Here is a 20,131-nt window from a genome sequence, read left to right on the forward strand (position 1 = left end):
AGATCTTAGTGTGAGTGCCAAAAAAAGAACATGGCCCATAATCTTCTGCCTTATTTAGAAGAACAGCTTACATATCCTGCCTTCTCCTGCCTTCTTTACACAGGAAGCTTCCTGCTGGCCTCAGTTTTCCTTTTGCCCTCTTCAAAAACATCCTTCTCCTATATGCTACTTGTTGAAAAGTATGCAATGTCTTTGGAAAGCTGCACCAACTAATCCCTCTTCCTTGGTATTGATCAATTTAGTTCTGTTGTCCATCTGTAATCAACAGTACAACTGGAATCACATAGCACCAAATCTCTACCACTAGAAAAAGAAAGGAACCAGGAAAGTAATTAAATTACTAATGTGACAGAAAGATTTAGATTAGAAAGCTATTTAAAACCTTTCAAAATTACTCTAGTTTAAATCCTTGCATATATATTGGCATGTGTGAATATAGTCATTGGACATGGAAGGCCATCATACTTGGTTATTTCTATACTTGCAAAACCAGTAGCACAAAGGCAAGTATGTATTTCAAGAGCATTATTGCCATAGGATAAAATGCAGAACATCATAAAATGAATCAACTCTGTGTAGCTACAGTGGAACTCCTTATAAAAGCTTTTTTTATTAGAAGTCAGCACAATGGATTATGAACAAAAGGCCACATAATTTTTAGGATTTTTTTTCTTTTTGTGGATTGGATGTTCACTAGTAAACTGCTTAGTGGCTGTAAAATGTCCCACAACTTCAGCAGATTTCTTCCCATTTAAAGAAATATAAACACATATGAAAAAAAATATTAGGTGGCTTCGAAGAATTCAGTGTAGCATTTATAGACTAACTATTTTAATGCTGGTAAGTCTTCAACATAACTGAAGCCATACAGTGTAGGGAAAGCACTTATGAATACACAGGAGTGACTGATATCAGGTACATTGCAGATTGCCAGCTGCAAAGCAAAAAGAATAGGAAAAATCAACAACCTTTTCCTCTTAGAATTTGCAAATGAAAATTCTTGGTTCTGAGCATTTCTCTGTGTGTGGTGGGGTCACTTCTTTCATATTCTTATTCTTTGAATCAAATCAGAGCTAAAAATTTATGTGGTATTCTTAAGCTGTATCATAATTTTATCTTTTTCCTGCTCACTTTTTAATTTACTTGTTTGTTCAGTGTAGCACATATTTATGTTACAACTCCAGAAATCAAAATAATGTGGAAGTAGCTAGGCAATGTCATTGTATAAAACAACCACCCAAGATATTGTGAATTAAAGGTTGTTCCTACTCACTTTTCTGAAGAACCTGCAGATACATCTGGTTAAGTCAAATATGTAATTTCAGAGCAACAGAAGTATTCTGTTTCTTCTTGGATTATCTTTGTTGGCCAAGGAATGAATTGAAGATGAGAATGGAGTACAAATAGGAAAAAAAAAGATGAGAGTACGTAATTAAGAGTACAATGTATCAAATATAATGTTGAATTAAACAACATAGACAGACATATGGATTAAATCCCATATTTGTATGGTGCTTGTAAAATTTTATTTAATTTCTAAAGAGTGAAATAATACTCATAACCTTGCCAACTTCTGTGCTATACAGACCTTTTTAAAATAGTTTTAAAAATAGATTTCAAAGGAGTCTGACTTCAAAGAGGACAATGAGAAAAATATTAGGGATTCTAGGCAGGGCAGCATTGGTGATCCCGGTGTGTGCTGGTTGTATTAAATAAGTGCATTTAATAAAACAAACATGGTTATGTCTTGTGGGTCCATCCATCACTTTATCCCTTGGTCTGACTCCAGTCACTAATATTTTACTAGAATGTAATACCTGGAGTGCATACAGCAGCAAATGTTACAGATTGGTGAGGTAATGGCAGTACCAAGAGGATTACCTTCTGCATCCTTAAGGATGTGGAAAATGTTTACTATGGGGATCCTGTCCATTCTCCATCTGAGATATTTCCTGGTCTCTGACTAAGTTAGCTAATAACTATCTTCCAATAATTCCTCTTTCCTTTATTGTTTCTGATGACTGTTTTGCTTGAGTGGATCATCAAAAATTTTGTCCTAGTTTGTTCACTAGTATTAAATTGGTGAATCCTGACAAGCCTAAAGCTTGCCTTTGTGGTCTTAAATTCTTGTGTCTCTTCCCTTACACCTGCTTAGATTGTTATCAGATCTCATAGGGAGAAGTGGACACTTCATCTGCCTAGATAAATCAACTTGAAACTCTTTGCCTTCAAAGATCAGATCTTTCCAATCTAAAGTTATGCAAACATAACAAAGAAAGAAAAACGCATTTAGTATAGTAGCTTGGTAGTCAGGGTGTAACCATATTATGGCAGGCTGGTAATTTTTGGACAGTTTAAATTTTGCAGCAAAAACCTCTTTGTCATAATATCAGGGATAAAAATGGACAACTGCTGCTTGAATCAAATGCTCAATTAATTACTGTTTTAATTAATTACTGTTTTACTGTATATCTGTTCTAGGGGGTTTCAAAATCTCTCTTCCCAGATGCTTCTCACATCTCCTCTGTCTCAATAAAACATTAATCCTTCACTTCTTCTTGCCTCCAGCCCTTACATGCCTGTATTTTGTTTGCTTTCCTTCACCTTAGAATGATAACAAGATACAGCCAAAAGTTGTGTAAGAAAAATATAATTATGTCTCTGACATGGCTTTCAATCCTAATTAAATTGGGCTTTCTCAAAGATAATCCATTCAGTTTCTGTGAGGATGCACTCATTAGCATGTTGCTGGGGGAAGTCCTTATAATAGAGATCTTTGTAGGGGGGGTTTAGTTGCTGTCTGTTTAGAGGCTCATTAGCATTGATATAGGATTTCCCTCCTCCTCTCCCCCCCAAATATTTATTTTATTTAATTAAAAAGACATTCTTTAAGCCATATGAGTTTTGCCTCATAATCATTCCCAAAGCCTGAGATGTTATTTTACAACAGTAGTGGAGAACCACCTACTGGAAATCATGCATCTTGCAGTGCAGTCCATGATTCCTTCGTGCCTGTTGTACCTTTTCAAATTCTCTGTCCCAAATGAAAATGGCTCTGAGGAGCCATTTCTAAAATAAACAAACAAAAAGAAAAGAAAACACATGAACAAGTTTGCAGCCAATTCCAGAATAGGGGCAGAAAATAAGAAGAGAAAAATCATCCTCCAAATGACAAGCAGGAATCAGAGTAATGATGCTGTAAGCTCATACTGTGCAAAGGAAAGCACACAGTTATGACATATAAGGGACTACACTAAAATACTAAAATACTCCATTGTTACTGAAACATACTACAGTCAATTTGATTTTTTCCCCTTAAAAAAGTATTACATTTTTTATGCAAGTTTGTTTGGTTGGGTTTTTTTTCTGCAGGAAACAATAGGAATGAAGGAGCTGTATTTTAAGAATAAGGCTCAGCGAAAAAAATAAATTGTAGTGAGTGTACCAAGGGCAGTATTTTCTCTTAATACCTGCCATGCTGTGGGAGATTTGTCACTGAGACAACAGAAAGCATCTTGTCAACAGCAACACTGCCAATATTGTGATGACTATCCAGACATGATACCTGAGTTCAGAAAAATAGGACAGTAGTTAAAAGTATAATAAAAATGCCAATAAACTGACTTCTTTATTAGCTGTAGAATTGCAGTAGAGATTGATAATATATATTCATCACACAGAGAGCTTCCTTTAAACTGTTGTAGATTGTTTTAAAAGTAATTTCATTAGTGGCTATACAGTCAAGTAGTTTGTGATAGAAATGGGAGAAAGATTCTGCTCTAATAGGCAATCTTACACTCACCTCTTTCACTCACTCAGTATTATCCAGAACTTTGGTATGGGGGAATGTGCTGGAGATAACAAAATTACTTTTATTGAAACATCTTTATTTTGACTCTTTTCCAGTTATTTAGTTCCTTTTCTAGATTACAGACAGATTAATGGATCATTGAAAAGGATTCATGTATCTTTTTTTTCTTTAGCAAAATACATTACTATAAGTCCTAATATGGGAGAGATGAAGACTAACTTCTTTCCATGTTGCGCCAGTAGTAGGTTTCTCTAACAAGATCAATTATGAAGCCTATGTGAATGCTAAATGCTTTTGCTTTAGAAACTCATTGTAATGGAAATGAAAATGCTGGGGGTTTTGACAAAGAATCATCCCCCCTAAATGAAAGTCACATTTAAGATATAGCTTCACTGAAATAGAAATCCTGAGTGTGTTATCCAAGCCAAGTCCCCCGAAGGACTAACTGCTTCCCTGTGAGGGGAAGGAGAGGGCCAGGCACTGACCTCTCCCCTGTGGTGACAGGGACAGGGCCTGAAGCTGCATCAGGGCAGGTTTAGGTTGGATATTAGGAAAAGTGTTTTATCCAGAGGGTGGTTGGAACAGGCTCCCAGGGAAGTGGTCACAGCACCAAGCCTGACAGAGCTCAAGAAGCGTTTGGAAAACACTCTCGGACACAGGGTGCGACTCTTGGGGTGTCCTGTGCAGGGGAAGAGCTGGATCTTAAAGAGTCGCTTCCTACTCAGCATATTCTGTGATTCTCTTTAACTTCAGTTAAATATCAAGCACAGCGCACAGGCTTTTATGCACAGCTATAGTTCTTTAAATGCCAAACCCTCTAGTTAAATTTTACCCCCCCAAAGTAAAGTATAAAGAACCTGGATGCGTGAACTCCATCTATCTGCCACAAATTAAGGAGCAAAACACACCATGGGTTGACAGGAACAGAGCAGTCGAAACTGCTCCAAACGAGGGCAAGACTGATCCTCGTCCACGCTTAGGATTTCGACATGATTTTACTTGTCTTCCAATCAGGCAAAAGCATTTATAGCATCGCCATTTTCGTATTTTATTTTGTAAGAAAAACACGCTCAGCGATTCCCCGCCGGCCGCACAACAGCGCTAGACGCGCCCCAGTCCTGCCATGGGGCGGGGCCGTGCCCTGAGTGGAAAACTACCGCTCCCAGGAGGCACCGCCGCGGGTCCTGGGGCGCCGCGCCCCCCGCACAATGCACCTTGGGAGTTGGAGTTTCTTCGCCCACCGCTCTTCTCCCGACGGCCCCGGCGGTTGCGCGGGGGATCCTTGGGCGCTCCGCGGTGTGGGTCGGGCGGGGCGCGCGCAGTGCGGAAGGGCATGGGCGGGCGGAGGTTACCAGGTAACGGTGAGTGTCTGTCTGTCTGTCTGTGTCTGTATCCCTCCGCCTGGAACCGCCCCCCGCGCCCCCGGCGGAGTGGCGGCCAAGATGGCGGCGGTGGCTGAGGCAGGAGCGTCGTGAGCGCCTCCGCCAGCCCGGTCCCGCCGCATCGGGCGAAGCGAGGCCGCGCCGCTCCTCCGCCGCCCGAAGGCGAAACGTTCGGCCGGGCAGCCCGGGCCCCGCGAGTGGCGGCCGGCGGTGGAGGAGGAGCCAGGCCGGGTGACCTCCCCTCCGGCGCGGGGTGAGCCGCCTTCTCCTGCCCCTGGCGCGGCGCGCTGCCCCTTCCCCGTCCCTTTCCCCTGCTGGCGGCGGGGCCACGCTGGTGCGGTGGGGCAGGGCGGCGGCCCGCCGGGGTCGGGGCTCGGGGCAGGCAGTGGGCTCGGAGGCAGGTGCGGGGCGGCGGGGAAACCGTGCAGGAGCGGCGGGCTGTACGGGCCGCGCCCCTCGGACAGGGCAGGGCGCGTTATCCCCTCTCCAAGGAGACGCCGCCGCGTTCGCGGCAGCGGAGGCGCCTTGAGCAGAGCCCGCCTACCCACGCAGCCCGCGGCGCCCGGGCTTTGGCGCCGGGAAGGAGCGGGATCTCTGCCCGCCGCCCCCGGGCCGGGAGCGCCTGGCCCGCCTCAGGCAGTGAGCGGTGCGGCCGGCAGAGCCGCCGGGCCGTCGCTCGCTCCGGAGCCGGCCCCGCTGGCGGCGACGAGACCCGGCGGGCCTGCGCTCGGCGCCTGCCGTTGGCATCGCAGCGGGTCGGGACGGCGGAGCCCGCGGGCGCTGCGGAGGCCCCGGCGCTGGAAGCTGTGAGTGCCGGACACACCGCCCATAGCCGGGGTGTGTGAGTGTGCGGCTCCTGTGAGCGCTGGCCGCTGCGGCAGGAGAGGATTTGCTCTGCTGACTGCTCCTGTGTGATGATACTGTTTGGTTTGCTTTTAAGGAGTTAATGCCCAGTGAGGAGTGCACGTCTTAAAAAGCTAAACTTAAAAGGAAGTATTAGGCCCCTTTTCAGCCTTTATGCTGCTCTGATGGTTTTTTGTGACTTTCTGTTTTCCGTTTAATTTTTTTTGATTGTCAGAAGTTTCCTCTCTGCAGTATTAGGTGCTCTAGAGAGCTCCTGCATTCACATGAATGCTACGGGAAAAAATTCTCAAGAGCATCTTTACTGTAGAAAAAGCCTTTTGAAGTACATACCTTTGTATTGCTTGTGTGTTAAGTAGTGTCTCTTCTGTGCAATATTCACCTTGCTGATACATGTGCAGAATATTTTGACTCTTGTCTTACGTGTTTTGCCTATAATTCTGCATGTTATCTGAGGTTATAATTTTTCTAGAAGGTATAGTTGAAAGTCGTATTTTTTTCTCAAGTCCCTGTTAAATGTTGTAAGGCAGTAGGCATATGCTCAAAAGGTTTTGTACAGATCCTATGACTTGCAAGAACCTGAAATTAGGAATTGGTTGCTGTAGGTAGATAGTGGGAAGATAGCAAAGTTTTTAGAAGAGGATTTTTTGTAGAAATGGCTGGTAAAATGAAAACAAATTAAAATGTATATTGGTAAAATGTGTATGTGGAGGTGGAATGAACAGCTTCATATGAAAGAAACTAAAACCTAGCTGAACCTCTCTGTGTTTTTCAGCTGAGTTAAAGAGGTAATAGACCATCAGAGCTCTCTGATCTTAAACTTACTTGATTACAGTTCATTTGGAGGTGCCAAAGACTATAATAGGAATATTTAGCAACTTTCTTTTTGGTACGGGGATGGTTCTGATGGAACACTTTAAAATCCACTTGCTGGAAATAATGAAGATAATGTAGTTTTTGAGCCGTGTTTGTCAGGGCATGTTGATGTATGCTGGGTCTCCTTGCTTGAGAGTCCTGTAATTCACAATATTCCAGAGTCCTGTAATTCACAATATTCCAGAGTCCTGTAATTCACAATATTCCATCTGGGGCTGTGAAATTACTTCGGAGGAAATGGAGTCTCCTGCAGCAAAGACAGTTGAGAACAGGTTTTGTGAAAGTTTTAGAAGAAATAAATGTGAGTAGTTACTTGTATTATGTAGAGATGAATACTGCCAGTTCTTCTTAGAGTGGAAGATAGGGAAAAACTACTTTTGCTATGGTTTTAGTAGAATTATATAACGTGATGATGAGGAAACAGCTTAGAGAATTGGACTGTAAACCCAGATGGCCTCTAATCTTCCTCATAATGCTCAGTGACATAGGTCAGGATACAGTGTCTGTTGAAATGTTGGGTCTTACACATCTGCAAAGCTGAGCAGTTTGTCTGTAACTGGAGATAGTTCATTAAAATCATGGCTGCTTCTGAGCTCATAACTATGCATTTGCTTTGGATGCTTGTAAGTTTTAGCATGAGCTTCCCTGTGAACTTTTCTAGGATGTACCCTCTGGTTGCATGGCCTAGTGAGCACCTCTGTTGGGATGAAGAAGGGAGTGTGAGTCCTTGTGCAGGGACAGTAGGGCAGAGGCCCCTGCACCTGTTCTGTGTGTGTTGTGGTTGAGAGATGCAGAAGAGGAATGACTCCAAGCTGTTCCCATGACCTAGGCTGGCACGCTGCCCAGTGGAGATGTGGTTATGGTGTGAGGAGCATGCCTGCTAGATCCCATTTCCTTTGTGACTTAGTAATTGGCTGTGTTTGCATGGGAATACTGCCTGGTGAGTGTGCCTCTGGAGAGGGCTGTACTCTGTAAGTTTGATTGAATCCTATACCTAAGCAAGATAGGTGTACTAGGACAGCTTTTAAATTTAGTTCAAGATTTCTGTTTTCCTTTCTGGAACTGATATTAAAAAAAACAACAAACTTCTTAAATACTTTGTATTCTTTAGTTTTGGGTGATTTCTTCACCTGCACTCTATGAAAATTAGTAGATAGTTGCAGTAAAATGTTGAGAAAGTGGTTCCTATCAACTTCTATATTTATATTTTTTCAGTTAAGCTTGGGGTTACGTCCTGACATAGTGGTGGAAACGAGCTGGAAAAAGTAAATCTCTGCAAGACTGCTTTTCTTCTGCATCTGTTACAGTTCTTAGTTAAATTTTGTACATTTCTGCAGTGCAATTGTGCCAGCAGCACTTAGCAAATATAGTTAGTTACATATTCTTCACCTTTTGGAACAGACTAATCTAATTGTACTCTCATAAAGGAATACTTTCCTGATCTTTCATCTTTAACAATTTTTTTTAGTTCTAATGTCAAAACAAGAAGTGAAAATGAAAACTTCAAACATTTAAGTTACTTTATATTGCACAGAGTGACCCTGATGGAGAGCAGCGAAGCTCTATGAAACTCATGGTTTTGTTTGGTTTTGGTAGAATCTGTAATGTTAGTGGCAGGTCATTCACTGCCTACATAGCTTAATGTGTGGTAATGAAAGTAAAAATCCTTTTACTGATGTCTGTCTTCCATGTGTTTTTGCAGGTGTGTCATTCAGTACTCTGTTTTCAGTATCTCAGTATTAAAATGGATGTGAAAGTTTGACATTCTGGGTCTCCAGAGTCACTTACTGTATCAAACAGACATTGCCCTGGGCCTGGAAGTGTAGGCTGTATGAATTACAAAGCAGCCTTTCTGAGCACTGTACAGTTTGTGTTAAAGTAAGGACAATTGAAACCCTCAGAAAACCCCCAAATCTTTCTTTCATGGATCAGAGGTTAAAAAGCCCTGAATTCACAACTACTATTCCTTTATTTTTTTAATGCCAGTTTCTGTGTTCTTCTCATTGATACATTTCTAGTAACAGAGCGTAGTAATGGGGAGTTTAGTTTCCTAAACAGCTTTTTGTTTTTATCATATAATGAATATGTAGTTGTCTTCTCAGATCATGAATAATGAAAATTTTCTATGTAAACTGATTTTAATACAGCACATTTCTTTCAACTCCTTATAGATTGCTTTTACTGATCACTTGTCATGGCAGCAGGAGGTGGTCCCTTTGAAGAAGGCATGAATGACCAGGGCTTGCCCAGCTGGAGCAGTGAGAGCCTTGACGACCGGCTGAACAACACGGTAAAATTCTTCTTTTCTTTTTGTTGCCATTTGGTGCTGGACATTATAATTACCAGCTAGATTCTCTTAGTGGCAGGAAACGATGCAAACCCCAAAGCCTCATCATGCATGGCTTTGCATCCAGTGCAGCTTTACCTGGAAAACCTGAGGTACATGTAAGGAAGCTGTGGGTATAATTCAGAGATTGTGAGGTCTAAGGGGTATTTGTGGCAAGCGTTTGGGGTAAATAAAGTAGCTGGACACAAAGGCATTGTAGGTGACAGGAAAGTGAAAGCTATTTAAAGTAGCTTTCACTAAGCGTTTAAAATGTTCTGAACTCCTGAAAGTTCAAAACTCCCAGCAAAGAAGAAAAATACAACTTGAGCTTCATTTGAAGTTAATTTAATGCATTTAGGATGAAATGGATTTAAAATTTCCTGATACGCTATTTTTAATTATGCAGTGGAGAAAATTTTATTTTGTAAAATGACGTTTGCTCTAGAAAACTTAGTGCTTACTATTTGGCTTGCTATTTTTACTTCTTTGTAATGTGACTTGCTATTTTTACTTCTAAAATGGAAGTAAACTCTATCACAGAATGCAAACATTTGCTTTTTGTCTGGGTGGATAACAAGTACTATTTTTTGTCTCTCTCCTACCCCCTAAGGACTGGGGAGGTCAACAGAAGAAAGCAAACAGATCTTCAGAGAAAAACAAGAAAAAGCTTAGTGGGGAAGGTGAAACAAGACTTACTAATGACATATCTCCAGAATCTTCCCCTGGAATGGAGCGACGGAAGACCAGAACTCACAGCTTTCCTCATGCTCGATACATGACTCAGATGTCTGTTCCAGAGCAGGCTGAACTAGAAAGGCTTAAACAAAGAATAAACTTCAGTGATCTGGATCAGGTTTGTGTGAATACTGGCTCCCACTAAAATGTGACTCCAAAATGTATTCAGTTATTGCTTAATAAAGTGACAGATGAGTACAGAATCCTTTCATAAGTGATCAAGGTAAAAAAAAACCAAACCTATAGGCACCATGACAACCAAATCAAAATTTTGGTTTTGAACTTCAGGAAATACGAGAAAGTTCAGGACTATGGCTTTCCTCTGTTTGTGTGATAGCTGTCTTCACTTTCTTGCTCTCAGCCATTATAAAATTCATGTGTCCTCAGAGCAGTATTTCTTACTCATCATATTTGTATGCTACCTGAAAATAGCTGTTACTTTATTTTGAAAATCTGTTCTCAAACTGCCAGTTTGTGATCCTGAACATTGTTACCCTTGTGGATTAAGCAGAGGAGTATCATTAAAAACTGCTCCTCAGTAGAACAGAGAATTTTATGGCACAAATTCTTGAACCAAAACTACTTTTTTGGAAATACAGCACATTCATCCTTCCCTTTTCCAAAGCTAAGGAAGAATATGAGGGATTGAGTCTTTTGGAACAAGGCATAAATTTGTGCTAACAATTTCAGAACAGAGGCTAGTTCATCATTACCAAAGGTTGTTGCTAACTTCTTTGGTTATGATGGTTCTTTCAAGTGTGATTTATTGTGTTGATTTACAGTTTAAAGGCTGGGCAAAACTTCCTGCTCAAATGTATGTTATGGCAACATGTTGCTATTCACAAGGTTTTAAAGAAAAGCTGAAGTTTTGAGGTATTATGTTCTGCACAGGAATATGTTACTCTTTTATTACTATTCTCTTCTCAAATGTACCTGGAGAAGTGGACTGCCTTTTGCTGCAGTAAAGATCGAGTTCACAGCAAAAATGAGGAACTAAATGCTGAGAAACTACAAAATGTTTTTGGTTCTCATTCTTCTGGGAGGATGGATTTGCTTTCTGAAGACTTTATGACAAAAAATTATTGGCACTGTCTTCAGCTAACTTTTGGCCAGTTGGTGACTGATTAGGTAACTTTAAAATCAGTCAAATAATACTGTAGGAATAGTAATACAAGCCGGGAAACGAAGCAGTGTTGAGAACATATTGGATGAAAAAATAAAGCATTTTTTTCTTACTTTTGTTTGTATATAGAGAAGCATTGGAAGTGATTCGCAAGGCAGGGCAACGGCTGCTAATAACAAACGTCAACTTAACGAGAACAAGAAACCATTCAACTTCCTGTCACTACAGATTAACACTAACAAAAGCAAAGATCCTGCCTCAGGTTCCCAAAAAAAGGAAGGTGAGGTACCAGCGCAATGTAAAGAGTTGTTTGGAGCTGCTCTAAGCAAGGATTTCTTGCAAAATTGTCAAGCATCTGCTCAAGAAGATGGAAGGGGAGAGCAAACGATGGATAGTAGCCAGGTATTTACACAGCCAATAAAGTCTACAAAATATTGACTCTTAATCTTCAGTGCTGCTTTCTAAACTTCTTCAAAGTATAAATTCTTATTGGAAATATTTAACTTCTACTCTTCTAAAATGTGAAGAAAACATGAAACCAGACTTGATAATCTACTGTTCTTTAGAAATCTGCTTGTTGGTAACAGAAGTAATAATAATTTTCATTTTAGAGGTTGGTTCCCTTTTATGTGGTTCCAGAAAGTGCTCTCACAGTTGACTGTTTTCCTATATTGATGAGCTCAGTTGTGTTCTAGCCTGTGTTGACCAGAAGCCCTGTGCTTCAGCCTTGCGACTTCCCGCATGCATAAATCTGTCCTTTAAAGGCTGTTGACTTTTAACCACTTGTGGAAGAGCGCTCAGAGGAGTGAAAGTACTAACCTGTCTCCCTTTCATTACTCCTTTGCTGTTGCTATCACTGTCTTGTGCATTGAATACATTGCAGTTGTAGCTGAATGCATTCAGTAACTTCAGTGTCTTTGCAGATTGTGAGCAGACTAGTTCAAATTCGCGACTATATTGCTAAGGCCAGCTCCATGCGGGATGATCTTGTAGAGAAAAATGAGAGATCGGCCAATGTTGAGCGTTTATCACACCTTATAGATGACCTTAAAGAGCAGGAGAAATCCTATCTGAAATTTTTGCAAAAGATGCTTGTAAGTTTGAGAACATAATATTTTTGTTTCTGCACTGTAAGCTTTTTTTAGGAGTTGACCGTTTATGTTTTGATGGTGCTACTGAGGGTGTTGATTTTGGTATGTAGTACCTTCCATAATTCATTTTTGCTGCCCCCTTATATAGCTTTTGATTTGTGCCAATGAAATATTTCAGGCTAGAGAAAATGAGGAGGATGATGTTCGGACTATAGATTCAGCTGTGGGATCTGGTTCTGTAGGTGAGAGCACATCGCTAAACATTGATGTGCAGTCTGAGGCTTCAGATACCACGGTAAGCTGCCTTTTAGCAATTAAGGTAGAAATTAGGGCTTTATTTTGGTTTTTTCATGGGTCTTATGATAGTGTCATAATCTGCAGTTCAATTTAAAAATAGTAAATCTCCAAGCATTCCATTCAGGAGGTGTCTATGCATGTGTGGAATTATTTTTTTAATATGAGAAAAAAGGAATGATTCTGTCACAACAGCAATCTGAAGAATCTTTTAAATCTTTATTCTTTCCTCAAAGTACGATGAAGAGTTGAACGTGTACTTTGGCAGAGAACTCACTTGTTGTAGGAAGAAATACCTTTATATACAATTTTTCATCTCTGGGTTTGTTTCTTTTAGTGGGGAATGTTTGGGTATTGGGTATGGGGGGATTTAGAAATGTATCATTAATGGGCCATTGTCCAAGCATTTATCTAGTGACAAGATAGAAGTATTGACCTAACACAGAAGTTTCTCTCATTTTTTGGGAAGATAGGCACCTCCTCAGAAAATGTGTTCTGAATTTAGTGCTGAGCTAAACAGTCCAATCTGCCTTTCTATTTATAAAAGCTTTTTTTTTAACGTGGTAAATATATCTTATAGTAGATACAAGGGCATTTTAATAGCTTAAGTTTTGTGTCTTCAATTCTGTTGCACTGAGGAAAAGTACCAGAGAGCAGGTACTCTTTTTGCCAGTTAGCACACTGAATCTCCTATGGATAAGGAGAATTTACTTGCTTGGAAATAAAACAGTTAAAACATTAAGAAGCTTTTGTAATTATTTTTAGCTTTATAAGAACCCTTTCTATGTCTGTAAGTAAATTTAATGATAGACATGGAAGATGCACTTTTAACTTTAAAAAAATTAAATTTGGAAAATGCAGAAAAAGACAGGTATGTTTTTTAAGAAGTGTCCATGTAAAATTGCAGTTGTCTCAATATTTGCAAAATTTTCGCTGATTTTTTTTGTTTGGCTCTTAATTTTGCATCTAAGCTCTCTTTACATGCAGCTTGAATGTTTTACATGCAGAGTGCATACTTCTGGTCATATAATGTTGATTGCTGTATGGAGCTTTATTGTTGTGCAAATTCTGAGAATGACTAAAATTGTCTTCACTCTTTAGTAGATGTTATTAGATAGTAGTTTTCATTATTTGACAAGATAAAGTGGGTAGGTTTGTAACTTAAAAATGTATGCTAAGTCGGAGTGCATTATCAAATTCTAACATACTGAACTATTCAATATAGGAGGTATCTTTTAGTTTGAGTTGTCGGCCCCGCATTGAGGACAAACTAGGGAATTCAACTGCACGAGAACAGGTTACAGACATTGATGTTACACCAAGCCCTAAAGGGAAAAGACAGAGAGCTGCTCTGAATGGCAGGGAAATCTGGCCTTGTGGGATTAATAGCCAGGATCATGGATTGCTTTCAAAGGTACACTTCAAAATGTTACTTTAGCCTCAAATAGGATTTATACAGGCTAGTCTTCCCCATCCCCCCACCTCCCTTATTAATTGCTTCAAATGTACTTGTTACTTACAGTGAATGTTCCCACTGGATTGCTTATCTGTATCCAGCTGTCTTTTCATTAATTGGTCTTCTTGGCCTCAAATATTTTTTTTTCTTTGAACAGAAATGTTTCACAGTTTTTTCTTCTGAATTGTTAGCATTGAAAGTTAGAATTGATGTAACTCTGTACAGCAGTTTTTATGATTTTATGTAGATCATCCTTCTAAGTTTTGTTGTTCCCTTCTTGGGAAAACATATTGAAAATGTGACTTTCAGACACTTGTCATGGTTACACCAATAGTCTGCCAATGCACATTTAAACTAATACCAAATACAGAAGACGAATTAGAAATTAATAGCCTTAACTTGTTCCACAAGTGTTTTTCTGTAGCTGTTGATACCAGTATTTAGTTGGAAGGAGGAAAACTTTCAAGATGTCTTGAAAACTTTCTAAAGCATCTCTTTTTACCCATTATGAGCTTGTTTATGTTGTTGTCCTTCCTGTAATTTAATTTTTAAAAAAATCTTTAATAATTTTTTTCCCCAAAAATAAAAGACTTAAATGTTTTGTCAAGCTTACTAGTCTAAATGTAGAACTAAGTTTGAAAATTTTGTTAAAAGCAGTTTTCATGAACTCAAGCAAATCTGGTACTTTAGATAAAGCCTGGATTATTTCATAGGTGAGTGAGGCTGAGCGTATACCCTTGTTCCCTTTCTTCCCCTTGTTCCTTCCTGTGCTGATTTCAGTGTGTGATCTGTTTGGACTCTACTCTGCTGTTTATATGAAAGGTGAGGGTTAAACAGCAATCATCAGTGTTAGTTGCACTGCATCTTTTACTGACACTTTGAGGAGTTTAGAATTCTGGATGTTTTCTGCTTTCTCTGCAGGAAAGTTGAGCATTCCTTAGTACCCAGAACTGGTTCATAAGGTGCCTGCTTCTAATCTGACATTTGATGCGGAATATTTGGACTGAATTTTCTACTTTACAAACTTAAAACTCTATGGATAGAAGATTATGCTTTCAATTTAGTGGTGTTCTTTGTAGATGCTTGTTATTTTCCATTATTTCATGTGCAAAGTGCCATAATGCAACTTCAGAGAGGATCAGGATATTAACTAATGTCTCATTAAAATACTTAATTTGAGTAAAAGTTTTGATGCAAATCTCCAGGTCCTAATTAGCATTGGATGAGGAAAATGTCTGAGTTTTAATATATTTTAACTGCTCAGCATGCTTTCATTCTTTCAGAACTATTTCAAAATATTGTTTGAAAACAATGCAGACAGAGTTCTATGCCTGTTTTTGTTATGAAATTGATTTACCCAAATCTGATGGTTTTTAGTATCAATGCCATAAATATAGCACACAGAACTAAACACATTATACGTTAGAAATGAAATAGTGCCCAAAACGTTATTCTGAAAATTTTAGAGATTTTAGGCCAGTAAATCAATTGATACCTTGTGTTTTATATAGCTCCATGATGCAATGCCTTACCTTGCTTACCTTCAGCAGTCTTAAGGTTAATACCCTCTGTTATGATTTAAAAGGCAGAGGCAGGCTTTGGTTAGTCTTTGGGTCACATTAGGGCAGCTGACTGGCTTTGTAAAGAAAAAGAAAACTTAAACCCTCTGGAGCTATAAACACCTTTTGGTGGTACAGGTTGCTTCCTGTTGGATGTCTGAGGTTTATCTTAAATAAAGAACTATCAGAAAGGTGGAGGTGTTTCATTTTGACTTTTTTCCATTAACCTGTTAATTTATATATAAGGCTGTTAATTTATATACAGATTGTTCTTGCTTTGGCACTTCTTTTACTGGTTCTCAACAGATAAATGGTTGTAGTTATGCTTATGTTGCTCCATCTCTTGCAGGCCAGAGATCCTCAACAGGAAGCTAAAGAAGAGTTAGAGAACTTGAAGAAACAGCATGATTTATTGAAAAGGATGCTACAACAGCAGGAGGAATTAAAGGCTCTTCAAGGAAGACAGGCAGCTCTTCTTGCTTTGCAGCATAAAGCAGAACAAGCCATTGCTGTCCTGGATGATTCTGGTATGTGGAATGATGGTGTCTCTTAGAGCATGTTAGCATGCTGACTGAATGATTAAAGCTGGAATTGTGAAATACACATTAAAAAGGCTTTTTTACTTCAAAGCCTCTGTTTCTGAAGAGTTGACAATGTAACATTATAAAATGACGTGTTATTTAAAAACCCAGCACTGATTACTGTGGCTTACCTGTAAAATCCTAAAATGAGTTTTTCTCCTAAGAATTGGTCTACTCAATGATAAGATTCAAATTCAACTTAAGGCAAAATAAATGTTTTTGAAATTTGAAAACAGTGAGACTTTACTAAGTGTGTAATGAAGTCATAATCCCTGGGGAAAAGAAGTAATATTTGTGTTTGACTTTCTTATGAGGTGTTGCTTTGTATTTGGGGGGAAAATAGAATCATTTGGGTCTTTCAACTGCCACTTGCGTATTTAGTATTGTTTGAATATGAACTTTGAGGCAAAGGCAAAAAGCTTTTTTTTAAATTTATTTTTCTCATAAAGCTTCTTGAAGAACCTTCCAAGACACCATTTGCAGCTGTAAATATTGCAACTTACGCCAATATGAAAGCTTGGTGTACTGTTCATTTATTATTTTGAGAAATTGAAATTACCTGCACTGTTGTTAGTTTAGCTATATTAAATAATTGCAGTTTTATTTCTAATAAGTTCTATCAGCCTTGGACTAATGGGTTGTTGTCATTTTGCTCTGACCTTTTTAGCAAAACACAGAGCAAAGCTGAAGTCGTTTTGTATGGTCCCTTACAAAGCAGCTCTGAGTTGTCTTGTTAGTATTTTTGTAGCATAAGTCATCTTTCAAGAATAAAGCTGGTGCAAAGGACACAAAATCAAAAATACATGCTGTATTTTTAGAGGGTCAGTATGTTGATCTCGCTAAACCACACATTTTTATTTAAATAGCCTTTATTTTATTTCTGTGGAAAAATATTTATATTTTCCCCTTTTTCTGTATGCCCAGTTGTAACAGAAACTACAGGTAGTGTTTCAGGAGTGAGTCTTACATCAGAACTGAATGAAGAATTGAATGACTTAATTCAACGCTTTCACAACCAACTTCATGATTCTCAGGTTAGTCCTGAGATTTTACTGTATAGATTTTGCCATTATCAGTTTTTATTCTATTTAACAGTGCAGTTCAATGTTTGTCTTGCTCATCTGTGTGTATTTGCTACTGAAGTTATCAGAGTTCCCCCCAAACTTGAAAACTAGCAAACTTGAAAATTCCTAATGGTTATTAGCTGACGGATCTATGCTTTGTCTCATGGGTTTCCATTAAAGTCTAGAGAAGTAGTTTCTTTATTGCAATTTAATTATTAACTCACTATATTATTGGGATGGCATTAGAATGTTTTCAGTATATTTCCCTTTATAATATTCTTTGTTTTGGTGTTGATTCTGGTGTTGTGAATAGAAGGTCCATGAGAAAGCTTTTTGTTTCTTACAGTTTATTGACCTTTTTTGTGTTGTACTCTGAAAAAAATGGAATTACTCTTTTTAGACACCGTCTGTGCCTGACAATAGAAGACAAGCAGAAAGCCTTTCACTTACCAGAGAGATTTCACAAAGCAGAAACTCTTCAATGTCTGAACACCAGTCAGATGAGAAGGCACAGCTTTTTAACAAGATGCGAATGTTGCAGGGTAAAAAGCAAAAGATGGACAAACTCCTAGGAGAACTTCATACACTTCGTGACCAACATCTAAACAACTCTTCCTGTAAGTCATTATAGGCAGAACTGTATTTTTTTCATGAATACCATGTTTTAAATGTGCATATTTTGTAACATGTTTGAGATTGCAGTTGGTCAGTGAAATGCTGGTGATAAAAACTGTGCTAGGGCACTATTAATATAAATGGTTTTTAATGCTGTATAAGTTCCTGTCTTAACAAAAAACTCTACAAGTAATGCTGGTAGTGTCTTAGCACTTAATGATGATGACTCTGTTAGCAATTTCGTTTATAACACTGAAGTTGACTAATGTGAGGATGTGATGTTTGTGTGTGACACTTCTGGCTTGTGAAAAAAAGAGCCACATGAACTTGAGCTTTGTGTTTTTATCACAGTATGTTTGCATTTGTGTACTTAGCACTTCATGTGTTGGTAGCTTTATGGCAATATGGCTGTGCTCTCTGTCAAAAGGCTTTCATGTGCTCTCATGGCAGGAGCTTCAATCACAGACCATTCTAGAGGGCCTTACCTGTCTGACTGGAGTAGAGCTTTGGCTTTTTCTTTTAATGGCTTTGTGCTCTGCTTATTCATGCAGACCTGTGCACTTGCTGCTCTTGCTCTCTGTTTCTAACAATGCATTTGTACTGGTGACATTTGTCCTGTGGCTGAAAACCTCTGAGGGGTGATCACAGCATATTCTGGTTAGCATTGAGAAATGAGGCCTTGAAGCATGCACTTGGAGAAGGACATGCTGATTTAATAGTTATGTTACTGTAGCCCAGTTTTTCTGTATGTATTTAGTGCATATAATATGAACGTATTTGGATATGATTTCATGTAGCCAGAAGAAGCAAACATCCAGTTTGTTGTACAGCAAATGGACAAAAGAACTTAGCAGAGGTGAAAAATTTGCTAGGATTTTTCTTTTGATCAAATTTCTAAAATGTTAAATTTTTGTTAAAAAGCAGTGTAGCCCTAAGTAAACCCTTGAAAAATTTCTATGGGCAGATTCACAGCATGAAAGTTTCTACTTCTCACATTTGATCAAGCTAAAAGGGAATAACTGAAATCTTGTTTACACAAGCCACCTTATTACTCACTGCCTGTTGACATTGTGTGCAATGAAACTTAAGAAAAAAAACTTTTGTTTTGCTAAGGAAAGAAGTTATTAACTGCTGTTTTGTTTATTGATAATATTTTCTGTTGTTATTTTAATATAATTCAGTTGAGCAGATTCGTTATTACGAATTGTTCACATAAGCTGTATTTCTTTTCTGTAGTTTTTCCTGCTTCAGGTTCTCCTCAAAGGAGTGTTGATCAAAGAAGTACAACTTCAGCTGCTTCTGGTCCTGTAGGCATAGTAACTGTTGTCAATGGTGAACCAAATAGTCTGGCATCTGCTCCCTATCCTCCTGATTCTCTGGTTTCTCAAAATGAGAGTGAAGAGGACGAAAATCTAAATCCAACAGAAAAGCTTCAGTAAAAGTTCTTTAATTTTTTTTCAGTGTTGCTTTAGTAGTTTGGAGTATTACTTTTTTAATAAGTTTTGTGTTGAGTAACTCTTTCCATTTTTTCCATTTTTTGATCTACCTAATTTAGTATTACAGATTACTTAGTAAACAATCTAATACAGTTAACTGAATCAGAGCTTCAAGTGTAAAGTTCTTGAAAACTGACAGTAACTTCTAAGAACTTTAGAGTATATATATTCTTTTTAACTCTACATTGATTAGCATAATACAGCAAAACAGATTAAATACTCTTTGTTTTCCTCCTTAGGAAGCTAAATGAGGTTCGTAAGAGACTGAATGAGTTACGTGAGTTAGTTCACTACTATGAGCAGACATCTGATATGATGACAGATGCTGTGAATGAAAACACTAAGGAGGAGGAAGAAACAGAAGAATCAGAAAGTGATTCTGAACATGAGCATCCACAGCCTGTTACAAATATTAGGTTGTTGTATTTTTTGTTATCCAAAGTCTTTGTAGCTGAGTTGTTGCTTTGGGAAACCTGCAATACTTTATTTGAGTCAACGGAAGTAACTTAAATCTGTGCTTATTACCTTAACAAAAGTACAGAATTTTTTAATTCGAGGTGACTGTTACACAGATCTTTAATAATTATCTAATCCTTGGTGTCTTATTTATTTAGATTAGCATGAACATTTAGAAAATCACTATAAGACTTCAAAAGTCTGAAATTCCTTTGGGTTTAAGTACTGAATTATGTGTATGGAATTTCACTAGAAGATTACAGTCTTAGACCAGAGAATTGGAGGAAAAAACCCTTCAGTTTACCTGTGTGCATTGAGGATCTTCACCTGGTAGAAATGAACAGTCACTCAGCTATGCATCATACAAAGCTTTTATAATGTAGACATATACCTGTAAGACCTAAT

General features: G+C 38.7%; 1 protein-coding gene across 13 annotated transcripts in view; it reads left to right on the forward strand.

Moving 5' to 3' along the window:
- The first annotated feature begins 5,240 nt into the window (after positions 1-5,240).
- Positions 5,241-20,131, forward strand: part of PCM1 (pericentriolar material 1) — a 40,278-nt gene continuing 25,387 nt past the window's right edge. For 9 of the 13 annotated variants that reach the window (XM_059470005.1, XM_059470011.1, XM_059470015.1 and 6 more), the window contains exons 1-10: positions 5,241-5,446; positions 9,102-9,220; positions 9,867-10,109; positions 11,244-11,516; positions 12,038-12,208; positions 15,864-16,041; positions 17,020-17,129; positions 17,560-17,776; positions 19,011-19,209; positions 19,510-19,686. In XM_059470005.1, coding sequence (XP_059325988.1) covers positions 9,125-9,220; positions 9,867-10,109; positions 11,244-11,516; positions 12,038-12,208; positions 15,864-16,041; positions 17,020-17,129; positions 17,560-17,776; positions 19,011-19,209; positions 19,510-19,686 — 1,664 coding nt within the window. In that variant the 5' untranslated portion in view covers positions 5,241-5,446; positions 9,102-9,124. Of the gene's footprint in view, positions 5,447-8,632; positions 8,809-9,101; positions 9,221-9,866; positions 10,110-11,243; positions 11,517-12,037; positions 12,209-15,863; positions 16,042-17,019; positions 17,130-17,559; positions 17,777-19,010; positions 19,210-19,509; positions 19,687-20,131 lie in introns of those variants that run through there. The other 4 variants (XM_059470016.1, XM_059470018.1, XM_059470006.1 and 1 more) reach the window with 3 other exon arrangements.

Source organism: Ammospiza nelsoni, chromosome 4, assembly GCF_027579445.1.
Source record: "Ammospiza nelsoni isolate bAmmNel1 chromosome 4, bAmmNel1.pri, whole genome shotgun sequence".
NCBI lineage: Eukaryota > Metazoa > Chordata > Aves > Passeriformes > Passerellidae > Ammospiza > Ammospiza nelsoni.